Here is a 15,205-nt window from a genome sequence, read left to right as displayed (position 1 = left end):
CAGTCCGCGAAGAAAAATGATTTATTATCTAAGGATGTGGTAAAAATAAAACATTGTTTTCCCTCCAAAATACACAATACTTTTTTTGCTGTAAAATTATTAGATATATTATACGACGTGAGGTTCTTCTTTTACTTCCAATTGTTTCAAAATTTCTAAAGGATACCTTCGTAAGAGATGGGTCTGGTACTTAGTTGGTTCTCAAAAAAAAAGTATTTTGACCGATGCCAAAAAAACGGCCTTCCTCGGCTCATCCGACCTTTAACCGGCTTGGAAAACAAACACTGCGGGGCGACAACGATTACACACTTTAAAACCTTTACACAAATAAATTTAATCAAGTTTTTTGGGACGATTACCAAGGATTCTGACGATCGCGGGCAGAATTTACACCGCCATGTGCAATGCTCACGACAAAATGACGATGTGAGGTTAGATTTTAGATTGGTTCTTTTCCGCTTTAAAATATTCTACCCTACCAGTGCCGTAGATAGAAACTTTGTTTCGAAGTTTTGTGTCTATTTTATTTCAGTTCAGTTCCGAAAAACTTATAACATATTTAAAGTAAGAAAATGGAAATCAATACCATATTTTTTCCAACTATATTTTCCACTTTCTAAAATTATAAATAACAACTATAGCGAAAATATCATCACGACAGAACCGAGACAATTCAGCTCTGTTCATTTTGCTCCCACGGTCTGGGCCCGCGGACCTGCTTCCAGTTATCAATATCCATGTCTTTTATTTTCTCATACTCAGATTCTAGAGTGCCTGGCTTTTTCAATTCGATCCCAAGCTCTTTCGCTATCTCAGGCGTGATCAGCGTCACCTTCCTATACTCAAACCTGGAAAACGATCCCTAAAAATCAACCCAAAGAACTTTGGGATTGTTTACCTCAAACTGGCAAAGTGCTTTAATCCGAAGGAACCGCCCACCACCAATAGAAGGAACGGTATGCCGTATTTCACCGATTTTCGCTTAAAAAGCTGCTCCAGTGACCTACTCAAAGTCATTTGGCATGTAATTTTGTGGGGAACTTTATTTGGCTCGCATTATTTTTGTATACATTTTGTAGGTTAGAAGCGCAGAATGCGAAAATTTAATCTACGTAACGCCACCAACAGAAACGACGTCTGAACATTCAGTCTCTGCTTTCTTTTGGCGTATTCTGTGGTTTTCGACCCCTTTTCGTGTAAAAAGTTCGGTAGACACGGCGCAATTTCTATAGGTATTTTTTTTTATAAAAATTACAGCAAAATAAATAGGTTTATTTTCATAAACTTATAAGTGAAGTGTTTAGTTTCACTTTTCAAAATTATGTGATACTAAATATTGGACAGAAAAAATCTAAGCGGAATAAAGGTCCAATAAATACTCCAGAAGACTTATCAAGAAAATTAAAATTTCTCGAGAAAAAATACTTAAAAAATTTAAGTGAAGGGAGCCCGGTAATTTGACTTCATCAGATAGTCAAAATAATCCTAATGAACAATATGTTGGTTTTATAGAACCGAAAAAATAATACTGGATTTTATATAGTACTTAAAGCCCTGCACATCTCCATGTCCCTTGATTTTAGTTTTCCTTATGCTCCCACCAGCTACGGGATAAATATTTTTCCATAAAGTTTAGTCAGTTAATTAATAGTGTCAGAACATTTATAAAACTACGTTTGCTAAGTGTAAAAACAAAAATTCCCCAAAAACAAACACATTTTGCTCGAAAAAATTGCTTTCACTCCAAAACTATATCATAATATTCAAAAATTTACTAAATAAAATATATTCAGATGGTATTATAGAATACAACTTCCAAAATAAAAATAGTGAAATTTTACATTGCATTGTTTATTCACAATGCTCCTTAAATATCCGAGGTGTTCATTAAACACCAAATCAAGTAAAAAATTGGGATTGGGATTTACGACCCGCCGCCGGGAATCATTTGATTTAACCGAACCGACTGCGAAATAAAACGTTTATCAACTCCAATAAGATTTAATTTATAGGTAGATACATTAATTTAGTACAACAGAGTAAATTTGATTCGACTATCAGCAAGCATAAAATATATTAAAAACAGCCTTTTGTGAATTTTCTTTACAATTTATTTTACACGGTTTAAGACCGTACCTAGGTAGTCCTCCGGGTCGTTCTGGACCGCGTCTAACAGACGGACGACGTCGAAAAACTCGTCCAGAGAAGCGCACGGAAGCAAGTCCTGGTTATAGTAGCCTAGTAGGTTTTCGGACGCCCTCATCAACGCTTCGTCGTTGTGACGTATATAGTCGGCCAAATTGTTGGGCCACTGGTCTTGTTCGCCTTCGACGTCCTAGAAACGCTAACCCGCTAAAACCCCCGGACCTCCGACGCTAATTGCCCAACTTTACCTTGAAGAAGAACTCGTAAATCCCGTCGATAAGGCCGAAGAACACCAGGTACGGCTTGTAGACGCTGTAGTCCTTGATCGTTTTGTCTGTCAACCCGGTGCCCGGACCGCTGGGCTGCGTGTTGCGCGCGTGCGCGGTGACAATAAGCCGCGTGAGGTGGGCGAGCTTGTCTTTGTTCCATTCGGTCCTGCTCTTAAGGAACAACGCCATGGTGGCCATGTAAAGGGGACCTTCTGCGACGTACGCGGACTCGACGGTCAGCTCGCCAGTCGTGTACGAAGCCAACGTGGCGGACTCTCGCGAGTACACCCTGGTTCTAGAAAAAGTCAATCCTAACGACCGGAACGACCACGCCCCGTCCTACATACGTGTTAATCACATACAGACCCACGTGGATCAGGTACGGTACCATGTGGAGGTTGCTCTGCGGACCGCCGCCGCCCGTGTCCTCGTGGAATGGTTTTTCCTGCGCGAATCTGAGCAGCAATAGTTTCAGGTCGTGGATCGTCGAGCTGTGGCCGATGTCCCTGCGATAAACGATCCTTGAGTAGTTCAAATGTCCTCTTAGCTTTTCCGAGGAGATCAAACGTACCGCGTGATATTTACCACACCGCTTTGGATATTGAATTTGAGTTTGTTGATAACATTATAAATGTTGCATCCGATAAACGCAGTTTAAATTTAGAAAAGCCAATAATGTGTTTTTTACGCATATTATTAAGATCGACTATTTCTTTTCAAGTGTATTTTTTCGTTCTAATTTTAATCACGTTGCTCGGACTCGATCCATTTCAGAGGCCATTAACATAGCATCAAAAAAAAATGAAAACCCCAAACGACAGCTGGAGTGAACAATATCCCCAGCGTCGTTGTGAATGATTCCATTAAGATCATTTATCGAGCCACTTCTTCTTATAATCCAGAGATATCGAAAAATAAGTCTGGCTAATTTTGAAGATATTAAAAACTACCAACATATTGCAATTTTGTGTAACTTCGGGAAAAATTACTCCAAATAAATTAATATATTGCTACTGTTAACATTCTGTATATTACTCGGTATATTTCAGAAGTTTTGGTCAAAAACCGATAAGTCGATGTTGTATACATAGTTATCCAGAAAGCGTTTGATCAAATTATTGATTTTAGTGGAATCGTATCTCCACAGCAGGCAACTTTTCATTGAATATAGAGTTTTTATTAATACAAGTCCCTTATTTTTTTTTAATTTTCATCAACGGTTTATCAATTAAGTTAAAGCGCATTTGATGTTCGCTGATGAAATAAAATTTCTGGACACGGCCCAAACAAAATGATTGCAACGAATCACAAAACTGGAGCAATAATCTTCCCATACTGTTCGACTATATTTTGGAGAGGTGTGGCACGTTCAGAGATCTGGGTGTTCGACGCTAATTTTACTTTCATTGATCTCATATCTAAAATGCGCGAAGTCTGTTCAACATCTTCACCCTTAAACTTGTTTACACCACGTTTATAGGGAGTAAATTGGAATATTCATCTATTAAATCTCACTTCGAACGGGTGATTCAGTAAGTGTTTCCACATTACAATCTGAAATATTTTTGAGAGATTGTTCAAATAGCAATGCATCCTCAAAAAGCGACTGTTTGGTGCGGAGGAATAATTGGCCCTTTTTTTTTCGAGGATAATGCGGAGAACGCTGTTACGGTTAATGGTGTTCGCTATCAAAACACGATATCTGATTTTTTCTGGGAGCAGTTGGAAGGTATGGACATTGAAAATTTGTGATTCCAACAGGATGGCGCCACTTGTCACACATCCAGAGAAACGATGCAATTGCTGCGGGGCAAGTTTCCTGGTCGGATTATCTCACGTAACGGCGATATCAATTGGCCGCCGCGATCATGTGATCTTACTCCCCTAGATTTTTTTTTGGGTATCTAAAAAGCAGACTGTATAGAAATAAACCAAACACTATTCCAGAGCTGAAACAGGTGATTAGATGCGACATAGCCGGCATAGAACCTGAATTGTGTCAAAAAGTGATTCCTACTCTTTGGCATGGGCAATAGGAGTAACAATATATCAAATGTGTCCAAAACTTTAACCAAGTTGCTGGTTTGTGAGATATAATTGAGATTGACTATATATATTGTTTCTAAATGTAATGTAATTCATGGTCCGCTTTCTTTTCTTCTCACCTCCCATTTGTGGTTTTTTTAATTAATTAGTGCGCCTGAGTGAAAAAAATTAACGAAGCGATCTTCTGGTAGAATCATGCCAAGAAGAAAATCTTAGCAAAACCAAACATTATATACAATGAAGACCTAATTTGGAAAAACTGACGAATCCAGAAGTCCGCAGAGAAATAACTGAACCACTAAATATGGCGATTAAACAAACAACACGGCCATAAGAACAATCGAGCGAGTAAGAATGGGTCAGATGGAACCTGAAATACAACATGACAACGAATCGATAACAAATATCTGAACTTCAGAAGTAAATGCAGCAATAAAATCAACTAAGAGCGGGAAAGAGAAGTGTTGAAATTGTTGGATCAAGAAAATCTCTAGCAACTCGCCAACTTCTTTAACAGAGTGTAGAGTTCCAGAACTTTCCCTCTTGATTAATTAATTCAATGGGCCGTACTTTAAAAATTATGCTAAAAATATTACGTCGCCGTATCTATTTGAAATGCGAACCAAATATAAGTCCCGAACAATTTGGATTCCGATTAGGACTTGGGACTAGGGAAGCGCTCAGAGAAACGACGTTTACCTTTGTTGCATTGACTATAAAAAGGCGTTTGATCGCATCAAACATTCAACATTTAGCACAGAGACTAGGCTACGAAGACATTAAACTAATAAAAAAATGATGTTGGGAACAGACTGGGTTCGTTCGGTTTGGTGACACCGTATCCGAGTATATAGTTCAACTAGCATTAGAGAACAGCGAAATTGGCAAAAGGAGAACGATAAAATATTTAACAATATACGCTATGCAGACGACACGGCCATCCGGCTTACAATCACGTGATCTTCATGGCGTGACAATAAATATATTAAAAACAAAGGTGATGGTCGTCAGCAGAAATCAAAACTTACGACCCAATATACGAATATACTGTACTCCAATAGAGGAGAAAAATATCAACTTTTGAGACTAGTCATGGAAGGAAAGGTAGAGGGCAGGAGGGGTCCCGGTAGACGAAAATGTTCGTGCCTTAAAAACATAAGAGAGTGGACAAGATATCAGACACATGCACCCGATTGAGAACGGCAAGAAATAGAGAAGAATTTGCCGTCATGTCGCCAACCATCAGTAATGAAGAAGGCGAGTAAAGAAGAATTAGTGTGTATTATGGTTAGAATGCCTCACCTGTGATTGGTGCTCTCCTGCAAATAAGTGTTATGGCGCGCGAGACAGCTCGCGAACGCGGATTCGGGCACTTGGGGGCCCCACAGCGGCAACAGCCCGTTGCATTTGGTGTTGGCGTTTTGCAGCGCAGCGCTCTCCCACTCGTCTCTGGCGCGCGCCAGACGCACGGCGCTCATGTGGCAGTCGATGTGGACGACATTAAAGTGGGTGACCGTCGAGTAGCCGACCGTCTTGCGCTGCTTGGTCTCGAATTCCTCGATATTGCAGCGTTTCGTGAACGTATAGATGCCGAGCACCTTGGTCGGCTGGTACTTGTAGCCCTCGCGACATATGCAACATACGAGACCCGACTCCTCGCCCAGCTCCTCCATCTGCTGCAAGATCGTCGATTTCGCGGTCACCTGTCCCTTGTCGTTGGTCCTCATTCCCAGCTGGCCGAGCTGCTTCTCCCGCATCGCCATCGCTAGCCTCTTCTTTTCCGACCTGGTGAACTCTCGGACTTGCTCGATCTGTTCGGCTACCGTCGGATTGGTGCACAACGCTTCCAGAAGGTTCTCCGCCAGCGATCCGACGTGCTCGTCGGATGAAACCTGCTCCAAACGGTGGACGATCGGTATGGTGTCCGCCTTGGCGATCTCCAGCTGGGTGTTTTCGTGGCTATGAGCCAGACCGGTCAAGAACCTGCGAAGAAAATGGTTATCGGGTACCGTACAGTAGTTTAAACGTACTCGAAACTACTAACCTTAAGATATACTTCAACGCCGGTTTCGATATAAAATCTTTCAATTCGTCGCTGTCAGTCCTGAGCAGGGTGGGTTTGACGCAGGGCGCGTGCATAGTGATGTACTCGAGCGCGTCCTTCACTATGTTCAGGGACAATATGTAGTCCTTCAGGGTGTTGCCGATCGCGTTCCTTTCGATGCTGTTAGTGAGCATGCAGAACATCTCGAGCCGCTGCTGGTCTTCCGGCGTGTGCTCGAAATCGTACACGTTAAACTCGAGCACCGCCCTAAAGTGACTCAACAGGATCTCCATTTTGTCGTTGTTCCCGTAGACCAGGGCGGCCAACACCCTCGTCAGGTGCTCGAGCACCGACGCGTTGTTTTTAATGGTCGGATGCGTGGTGAACGACAGCAATGACTTGACGTATTCGGGACCGCCGAAAGTCACCGAAAGTTGCTCGAAACGCTCGAGCGGTTTAGCGGTCGCTTTCGACAGCAGCGCCTCCATGATGTCGAGCAGCTGTTCGACGACCGCCGGCTGCGTGGCATCGGTGTCTTTCTCCAAGCACAGCTGAAGGATCCGTAGAAACACCTCCATGGCCCTCAGTTCCGGCTCGATGAGCTCCTCCTGACACTTGTTGACCTTGATGCTGAGACGGAACAGCTTTAGGAGCACCTGGAGCAGCGGCTTGGCCCGCCACACGTTTTGAATCGATCCCAGACGGGTCACCATGACCTTAAGGCCGCCACACTCCGCGAGCACGTTGGCCATCTTGAACACCTCCTCGTTGTCGACAGCGTTTTGACCTTTGTTGTCCAGGGTCTCTATGAATTCCTCGGTGGCGTCACCTAGGAGGCCGCGCATGCGGTACACAACCCTCATGGCCTCGTGGTCGCCGCCCTCCGCGAGCCACACCTTTTTATAGACGTCCTTGACGGGCAAGTCTAGGCTCATTATCTTATTGTTTACGAGCAACTCCATGCCGTTGTCGTCCTCTAGCAGAGCGACCAGTTCGCAATCCTGGCAGATCTTGTTCTTGACGTTCCTCATCAACGGCCCCAGACCCGCTTCCGTGCTTGAATAAGGATTTCCGAGCATCCGACCCTGGAGAAAATCTTCTTGCTGCGGATCTTTCTCTAGGGTGAGGAAGAACTCGCCAATGTCGTTCTCTTCTGGGTAGATGATTGAACACAACCTCTCGAATATGAACACGGGCGTCAAGATGTCTTGGAGGCTGTACCGCTCGACTGTCTCGATGCAGACTGACATAAAAGCTTTGGTTTCTTCTTCCGTGCCGGTGGTCATCTCTTCCAGCAGTTCTAGGAGCTTCTCTTGGGTGTCGTCTATTAGCCTGGTCCGTTGAACGACCAGGCGCCTCAAAGACAAATACCCGTTGAGAACCGCCCCCACCAGTCTTCCTTTGTACTGTCTACGAATTGTTTGATCTTCGAGGAACGACGCTAGCAGCTCCGTTAGCTGGTTCAAGGCGTAGCCCTGGGCCAGGTCCGAGGTCAGAGTAGTCGCCTCGAGGCGGTGGAGCTGCTCTATCTCGAGCGTCATCAAGTTGGCTAGCACCAAGAGCAGACCCTTGACCGTTAGATATTGCTTCCACGGCACCTCCCGGATCAGATTCTGATACAGAGTCAAAAATTCGGCGGCACTTTCTCCCGCCTCGCTCAGCTTTGACAAAAAGCAGGTCAGCAACGTGATGACCTGCTTCTTCCGTTCGTAATCGTCGCACATAACCTCGATGATGCTGCAGGCGACGGTCCGTGCTTGCCTAGAACTCGCGTTGAAAAGTACAGTTTCCAGCCATGAGACGGCGCTTAACGGTGGGCGGTCTTTCGCACGACCCCTGCACCACTTCCTCGCGTACTTTTCTGTCAGGTACAGCTTCCGTACTTCCGCCTTATTTCCGGGCACGGTTTTCGCTTCGCACTTTTTCGCTACCCTCGATTTCCACCCGTCGAACGAATGGGCGGAATCTTTGTTCAGGAATTTGCGCACCTCAACCGGAGCTTTCGGGGGTGCCGACTTGACGGGCGCCGTTTTGCCACCTTTGTCCTTGTCCTTGGAGGATTTCTTCGATCCGGCGGTAGCGGCGCCCGATACCTTTATCAAGCTCTGTATGATCTTCAAGCATGGCAAAATGACCGACTCCATCACCAACGGGCTCCTCGAATCCTCGCACGCCTTCAAAAACAGACTCATCATGCAGCTGAGCTTCAGCTCCCAGCAGTCGTCCTCCTTCTGCACCATGGCGGCCAGCAGCGCTATCTCGTGCCGGATATTGGCGCCCAAGTCGGTGCCGTTGATGTGACCGTCCAAGCTGTTCGTGATGTGCCGCATGAGGAGGTCGCACAGGTCTTCCGTCGCCTCCGGGTTGTCCCTGGTCAGAGTGCAGAGCAAAAGTCGCACGTCTTCCTGGTTGTGGACGTTGCCCTTGCGCAGGTTGTTCCAAACCAGTTCCTGGATCAGTCCGTACGAGCACAGAGTCTGCCTGGTCGTTTTGTTCAAAGCCAGGGCGCGGAGCAGGGTGAGACAGTGTTCGGTCGCGGCCGTCGCGCATCCGTAGCATTTATTCGCGACGCACGGCACCGTCGCGGCGACGTTCAGATCGTCAAACACCGACGTCGACTCCGGCAGGTCCATGTCGTGGTGTTTCCGCTCGTACATGACCAGTTCCTTGCGGGACGCGAGCACCTTCTGTATGATCTTGCTTAGCTCCTCGAACGACGTCTTGCACTCAGTGCAGTACTGCTGGGCGAGCATCTGGATCGTCTTGTTCACCTTCACTTGCGACATTTGGGCGGCGCCGACGGCGTTCTGCGCAGCGGTCCCCGGAACGGCCTCCTCCGCTTTTTTGTCGGTCCTGTGTTCGGTTATTTTCAGCACGAGGGACTCGAGGGTCGGTTTGTTGGCGATGAGTTGCTTGTAGAGACGATCGGCCTTTTCGAGCAGTGTGTTAATAGCGGAGACGGTCTTTTTGCGGTCCTCGTCGTTCTCGATCGGTTCTACCGCGCAGCAGGGCTTCGCCTGCAGCGTAAAATCGAACTTGGCGTACTTGCAAAAGCCGCACGCGTGACAAAGGAACGGATCCTTCTCGTCGTAGTTGATCGCGCGACACTTGTGACATTGGAACACGTTCTCGCCGCAATTGGCGCAGACGCCCGGATTCGCGGGCACAGACGCGCTGCACCTCGGGCACTGGAGCGTCTCGGAGCTCGCTTGGATGTTCTCGTAGAAATCGGCGTACTCGATCATCAAATTGCACGCGACTATCGGCAACGGGAACTCGATCTTCACTTCCGTCTGGCCCGACTGCAGCGTCACCTTCTTCGCCTTGTGCCAGAGGGCGGGCTTGTTTTTCAGCTCGACCACCGCCTGTACCGTCCGGTTGTTGTAATAAATGTTGACCGTGCGCACCATCTTGGTTTTTTTCAGATCTCCGATGCGCACGGTGATCTTGCTGATTATGTGACTGCTCAAGAGCTTGACGATTTGGGTGGTGGTGGTAAACTTCGAGTCCACCTTCACCGACGACAGCTTAATCGACGAGAACGGCACCTCGGGGTTATTGCACACGAGACACGGTTCCGATTCCAAGTAGTAACCGTCGAGGTCGACGAACTGAGACATGTGCGCGTAGAGGCTAGCGTTCGCGTGATGCGCGAGCATCTCGTTCTGCGCCCTGAGCACCGCGACCGCCTTCTCGACGTACTCGTCGATCTTGCCCGCGCCCTCCTTCTTCTCGGTGTACTTGAGCGAAAAATAACCCAACAGGTCGACGAACTGCGCGGCTTTTTTGCCGTAAGCGGGCAACAGGGGCCACAGCTGCCACAGCAGCTGGAGCAGAGTTTCCTGCTCGCTGGGTTTCGAGTTTTTGTAGACGGCGAGCACCAGACCGTGCGCTTGCCACCTGACCGTCGTCGTGTTATTTTCCAGCGTGAAAGTTTTCACGAAACGCGCGAGGATCTCTTTCGAAACCTGCCGATTGATCTGCTCGACGAGGGCGACGCAGTTGGACTCCTCGAACAACGCCTCCACCCCAGAATCGTCGGATTTCTCGCGCTCCTTTCGGGCGCCGCTTTTGCCGCTCCCGTCCGTCTTTTTGGGCTGATTCGCGTTGACGACGAGAGCGCTGGCGAGAAGCTGCAGGATGGTCGGCGCGACGCCGTCGTCCAGCAGGAAGCTGACCCGGAGCAAAAAGGCGAGCACGTCGTCGGTGTGCATGCAGAACCGCTGCCAGTTACCCGTGCGAAACAACGCGATGTCCTGGCAGGCCTTTAGATGCTCGACCAGTTCGACCAACGAGTCGTACGGTAGGCCGAGCGCGTGCTGCAAGTCTGTGTCCTGCTGGTAGCCGCCGGTCGCGCAGCACCGCTTCACGCCCCTGATGTGGGTCTTGAGGGTGTGCAGGTCCCGCAGCTGTCTGTATTTCTCCTTGTTGCCGCAGATGTAGAGCAGGAGTTTGCGGGCGTTGCGTCGCGACGCCGGCGGAAGCGACGCCATCATGTACTCGCAGAGGTACTTGTACCACGGCCCGTCGAATGAGACGGTGACGGATTCGACGACGTCGGACAATCGCTGCACCTGGTAGGGCAGCCTGAGGACGATTTCGGTGAGCAGGTGCGTGTAATTGGCGAATATGTCGGTGGAGTTCTCTTTCAGGTGCGCCTTGGGGAAAAACGGCATCATGTCGGGCAGGGGGCGGGCCAAGTGAGGCTTTAATAAGGTGCCGATAGAGGGCGCGCCACCTGATTCTTCTTGCGACTGCTTCTTCCAATAATCGGCGAGCAACGTTTGCGCGATCTTGAGGCAGTAGTTAATGATGCCCGCCTTGTGGAGGGACGTGGCGGCGGTACGCGGTACAAAGTTCGCTTTGTCGGTGGGGCCAGTCTTCGTGGTCGACGCCGATTTGTTCCTCTGCAGTAAATTGGCTGGAGAGGGGGCGAACGATATGCGTTAGAGGGCGGTGGCGGTTCTCCGCGATCGCGAACACTTACAAATCAATTTGAGGAACAGCAGGTGGACCTCGCCGGTCTTCGACCTCACGCATATGGTTTGGCCGGCGTCCCGATCGAATTGAAGTTCCTCGTAGATGGCTTGCAGTAACGAATTGAGACAGTTGCGGTCGCGCTCGGATTGGCCATCCAAATCGCCGGTTAGTTGCAGCACCACCTAGCGATTAGTTGACGCAAAATAAGTAGAGAAAAATATTTACGAGGGCAGCGCCAAAATTTCCTGGCTTGAATATAAAAGAAACAAAGTAGAGTAACAATTTTTTATTATTTTTCAATATAATCCCCCTTAACTTCAATACCCTTATTACATCTCTTTAACAAAATATCCTTTTGGTTTGTCTGCAAAATGAGGTAAAACAGCCTCTTTTAACTCAACTTCGTCGTTAAACCGCCGTCCACGTAAGTACTTTTTCAAACATCCAAACAAATAATAATCGCTGGGTGCCATATCTTGACTATAGAGAGGATAATCTATCTGTTGGAACCCACACTCTAAAATGGCAGCTTGTGCAACACCAGTAGTATGGACAGGTGCCTTATCGTGCAAAAGACGCACGCCTCTGGTCAGTTTTCGTCAGTACGTTTATGTTAAAATGTTGTGACAGTGGTACTAGTTTCTTTAAAATCTATCAAAAAAATTCCTTCATAATCCCAAAAGATCGTGGCCATCACCTTTTTTGTTGACTGGCAAACTGAATTTTTTTGGAGGTGCTTCACCCTTACGACGCAACTCCATTAATTGATTCTTTTTTCGATAGAGGATCATAATAGAGAACCACAGTTTCATCTCCCGTCACAAGGGTTTCTATTACATGCTTCGGTTCCGGCCCACAGAGTTCCAAAAAAGACCGCGCACACGCGACATGGCGTTGTTTTTGAATAGCCGAAAGATTTTTAGGAACCCATCTTGCACTAACCTTATGCATATCTAGATGATCATGCAAGATTTGACGAACATTTGTATCAGAAAGCTTAGTAATTTCTGAGATTTCCTTGACCTTTAAACGCCGATCACTCAATAACACCTCTTCCACAATCTCAAGAATATCTTCCGTTATGACCTCCACTAGTCGACCAGAACTTTGGCTGTACACACCGTCCAGCCTTTCTTTAATAATTTTAGATGCTAACCCTTCTTTTGTCAAAAACTTTATGATAGCCAATTTGCGTTATTTGTGACATTTTTTCGGACACGTCCTGTTTAAAATGCTGTCAATAAAAAACTATTTGACGCAAGACTTCAATTTTTTTTTACAGCCAAAACAAAGTTTTATCGTGACACTGGAGCTGCATCTATGCCGGGAAATTTTGGCGCTAACCTCGTACATATTTTTCATAATTCTATGCAGGCAGAATCCCGTTTGATTCGGTTTGAATTGAGGATGGACCTCGTTTTGGAAGCAAGGAAGAGCCTTTTTTTTGCTATTGGTCAAAAGCATATATAGAAGGATTAACAAAATTTTTGAAGATTTCATCATCAATCATTGACACATATTTTTGTTTTCCCTCATTGGTCTTGCAATTGGTCCGTTTTGCTTTATATTTATAGCCACTAATATTACTTTTTTTTTTATTTCTACCGCCCACGTATTTATTTGCATTTTCATTTAATTTGGGTGACAGACTATTTTTGTTTTTTTTCTTTTTTTTTCACTACTGTCTTCCTCAAGTCTTATATTAGAAACGGAAATAGAACTTTATTTACGGCGAACTTTTGCAAGCTAAGGTTTCATCGTCCCAATGAAACTTTCCAGAAGTTTCCGTACTATTCTAATCTTTTTAACATATCATTTTGACCAAACTCTCCCAGACCCTTAATAGGGCTTTCATCGTAGAATGTCCAGCCCTACAATCAAACTGGTACTGATTCAATCCGGGAAAGCTCTTATTAATCCATGAAGCAAACCGAGTCATCAACAGGTCCATAGTACTTGAAAAGATTTTGAAAATTTATATCAAAAATGTCACTATATACTTCCGTCTAGCCAACGGTGTTCATATAAACGGAACCAGGGAAAGTCGGAGATGACATCGCTGAAAGAGACGTGTCCCTAATTGCAGGCAATTTTTTAATCACTTCCACTTTACAAAAATAAATTAAGATATTTTGCCGAAAGAACAGATTCATTATCGCAGGACTTATTTCTGTTACGCTCCCTCAGCCTTTTATTCCTTTTTAAAACATTTTTTTTTTCCATTCCTTAAAAAAAACCGACCTGGAAAAATGGCACCGTTCGGACGCCTTCGGCCTTCTTTAACTTCGGCAGGTACTCGATCAGCTTCTCGAGCAGCTGCAGCCGCAACGCTTGCAATTTGGGGCTGTTCTCGCCGTCCGATTCCTGCTCGTCGGCCTGCCGAACAGCGTCGGCTTCCCGCTCCTGCGCCGGTCGACAAGCGGACTCCTGCACGGCGGCGGACGATGTCCCCGCGGGCGTTTCGTTGGCGCGGACCGTGGCGTCATCCCCGTAGGCCGAAGACCGGCCGGACACGTTGTGCTCGCCGGTGATGCTGTCCACGCCGCTGCCTCCGCTTTCGGATCCTGCGCTGCCGCCCTGCTCCGCGGGGGAAGTCCGCAGCGTGGAACCGTCCGTCGCCGCGGTGGACCCTGAAATCTCGAAGACTGACCCTACGCTCCTCCGCAGAACTAGATTCCCCACCTTCGTCATCCGATCCGGCGGCTGAGGCGGTGGTGTCGCTGAAATTCGCGGCTTCCTGCTGTGCCTGCGCAGCCGCCTGCCCGGCGACCCTCAGCTCCGCTTCAAGCTGCTGCAGCTGCAGCTGCTGATTTTGATCGTTACCCATCTCCTGGTCTTGCAGGCTCAGGGCTATGGCCAGCTCGACGATGGTTTCGTCGTCGGCGTCGGGCGGAATGTCCAGGAGAGGCGGGTACCCTACGCCGCCGCCGCCCCCGAGCAACGCCTCCAACGGATTCACGTTGTGATTGTCCTGCGGTTGTTCGAGCAAGCTTATCGCTTCCGCCACGTCTACGTCGAACGCCATCGGCACGACGGGCTGCGGTCTGACGATTTCGCGCGCGGGAGGATCGATGACCTGATGTGCCGTCGACGGCTTGGTCGGTTTCACGGGGCTCTCGGATCGCACCGGCGACGGGATATACACCCTGCGCCGTTTCACCCTCGGTTTGAGGACCTAAAGAAGGCGGGGTTCGTGGAAAGTGCGCGCGCGCGTCAATATGGACGAGCGACTGACCTTGCACAATGCCTGTTTCGCGCTGAACGCGATCACGGGGTCGCTGCACAGCAGCAGCTGCAAGTAAAGACCTATGGTGACGTTCGCGTACGCTTCGGACGAGTTGAACGCGTGGATGATCTCCACCAGAGCGTGGATCACCTGTTCGGTGTACCTGGAACAGAGCATTATTCAAAGACGCGGGTTCCTGGACGGTACCGGTACCGCTCACTTTAAACCGGGTACGACCACGGGCGCGAGACAGGCGATCTCGGGATTCAGTTTGTGCAGCAGCCACAGCACCTCGACGAGCTGCAGCAGTAGATGCTTACTCTTTGTAGCGATGTCTTTGCTTGCTTCCAACGGGTCGTCGACGACGATATCCTGAATGGAGGCGCAGCCGTCGGCGAATTTTACTAGGTTCTGCGGTCTGGAGACCGCGATACCGCGCACTATCAGCACCAGGCGATAGTAGCTTTCGGCATCGAGGTCCACGGCGTCCGTCCC

At 47.7% G+C, this 15,205-nt stretch overlaps 2 protein-coding genes across 2 annotated transcripts in view; both read right to left on the bottom strand.

Annotated features, from left to right (window-relative positions):
• Window positions 1–588: 588 nt before the first annotated feature.
• Window positions 589–1,093, bottom strand: LOC132702079 (cytochrome c oxidase assembly protein COX16 homolog, mitochondrial). Its single transcript, XM_060670495.1, has 2 exons — window positions 899–1,093; window positions 589–848 (listed from the first exon to the last, which is right to left on the bottom strand). Exons 1-2 carry the CDS (start codon window positions 1,015–1,017, stop codon window positions 674–676), a joined length of 294 nt encoding a protein of 97 aa, XP_060526478.1. The 5' UTR covers window positions 1,018–1,093; the 3' UTR covers window positions 589–673.
• A 901-nt stretch (window positions 1,094–1,994) lies between these two features.
• The window catches only part of LOC132702557 (E3 ubiquitin-protein ligase UBR4), a 30,054-nt gene continuing 16,843 nt past the window's right edge, over window positions 1,995–15,205 (bottom strand). The window contains exons 20-29 of the mRNA XM_060671267.1: window positions 14,931–15,204; window positions 14,720–14,873; window positions 14,167–14,659; window positions 13,726–14,114; window positions 11,492–11,666; window positions 6,505–11,425; window positions 5,763–6,443; window positions 2,762–2,920; window positions 2,394–2,709; window positions 1,995–2,335 (exon numbers count right to left, since the gene is read on the bottom strand). Of these exons, the coding sequence (XP_060527250.1) occupies window positions 2,111–2,335; window positions 2,394–2,709; window positions 2,762–2,920; window positions 5,763–6,443; window positions 6,505–11,425; window positions 11,492–11,666; window positions 13,726–14,114; window positions 14,167–14,659; window positions 14,720–14,873; window positions 14,931–15,204 (7,787 nt within the window). The 3' untranslated portion in view covers window positions 1,995–2,110. The remainder of the gene's footprint in view (window positions 2,336–2,393; window positions 2,710–2,761; window positions 2,921–5,762; window positions 6,444–6,504; window positions 11,426–11,491; window positions 11,667–13,725; window positions 14,115–14,166; window positions 14,660–14,719; window positions 14,874–14,930; window position 15,205) is intronic.

The sequence above is a fragment of the Cylas formicarius genome, unplaced genomic scaffold, assembly GCF_029955315.1.
Source record: "Cylas formicarius isolate icCylForm1 unplaced genomic scaffold, icCylForm1.1 PGA_scaffold_5__7_contigs__length_24384050, whole genome shotgun sequence".
In the NCBI taxonomy this organism is placed as follows: domain Eukaryota; kingdom Metazoa; phylum Arthropoda; class Insecta; order Coleoptera; family Brentidae; genus Cylas; species Cylas formicarius.
Note: the sequence above shows the minus strand (reverse complement) of the source record. Positions and strands in the feature narration are given on the sequence as shown.

Excerpts from the sequence above, each read along its gene's own strand:
- LOC132702079 (XM_060670495.1), bottom strand. The coding sequence starts at position 1,017 with ATGACTTTGAGTAGGTCACTGGAGCAGCTTTTTAAGCGAAAATCGGTG. Across the intron at positions 849-898 it reads AAGCACTTTGCCAGTTTGAG|GTTTGAGTATAGGAAGGTGA; the intron begins GTAAACAATCCC and ends ATCGTTTTCCAG.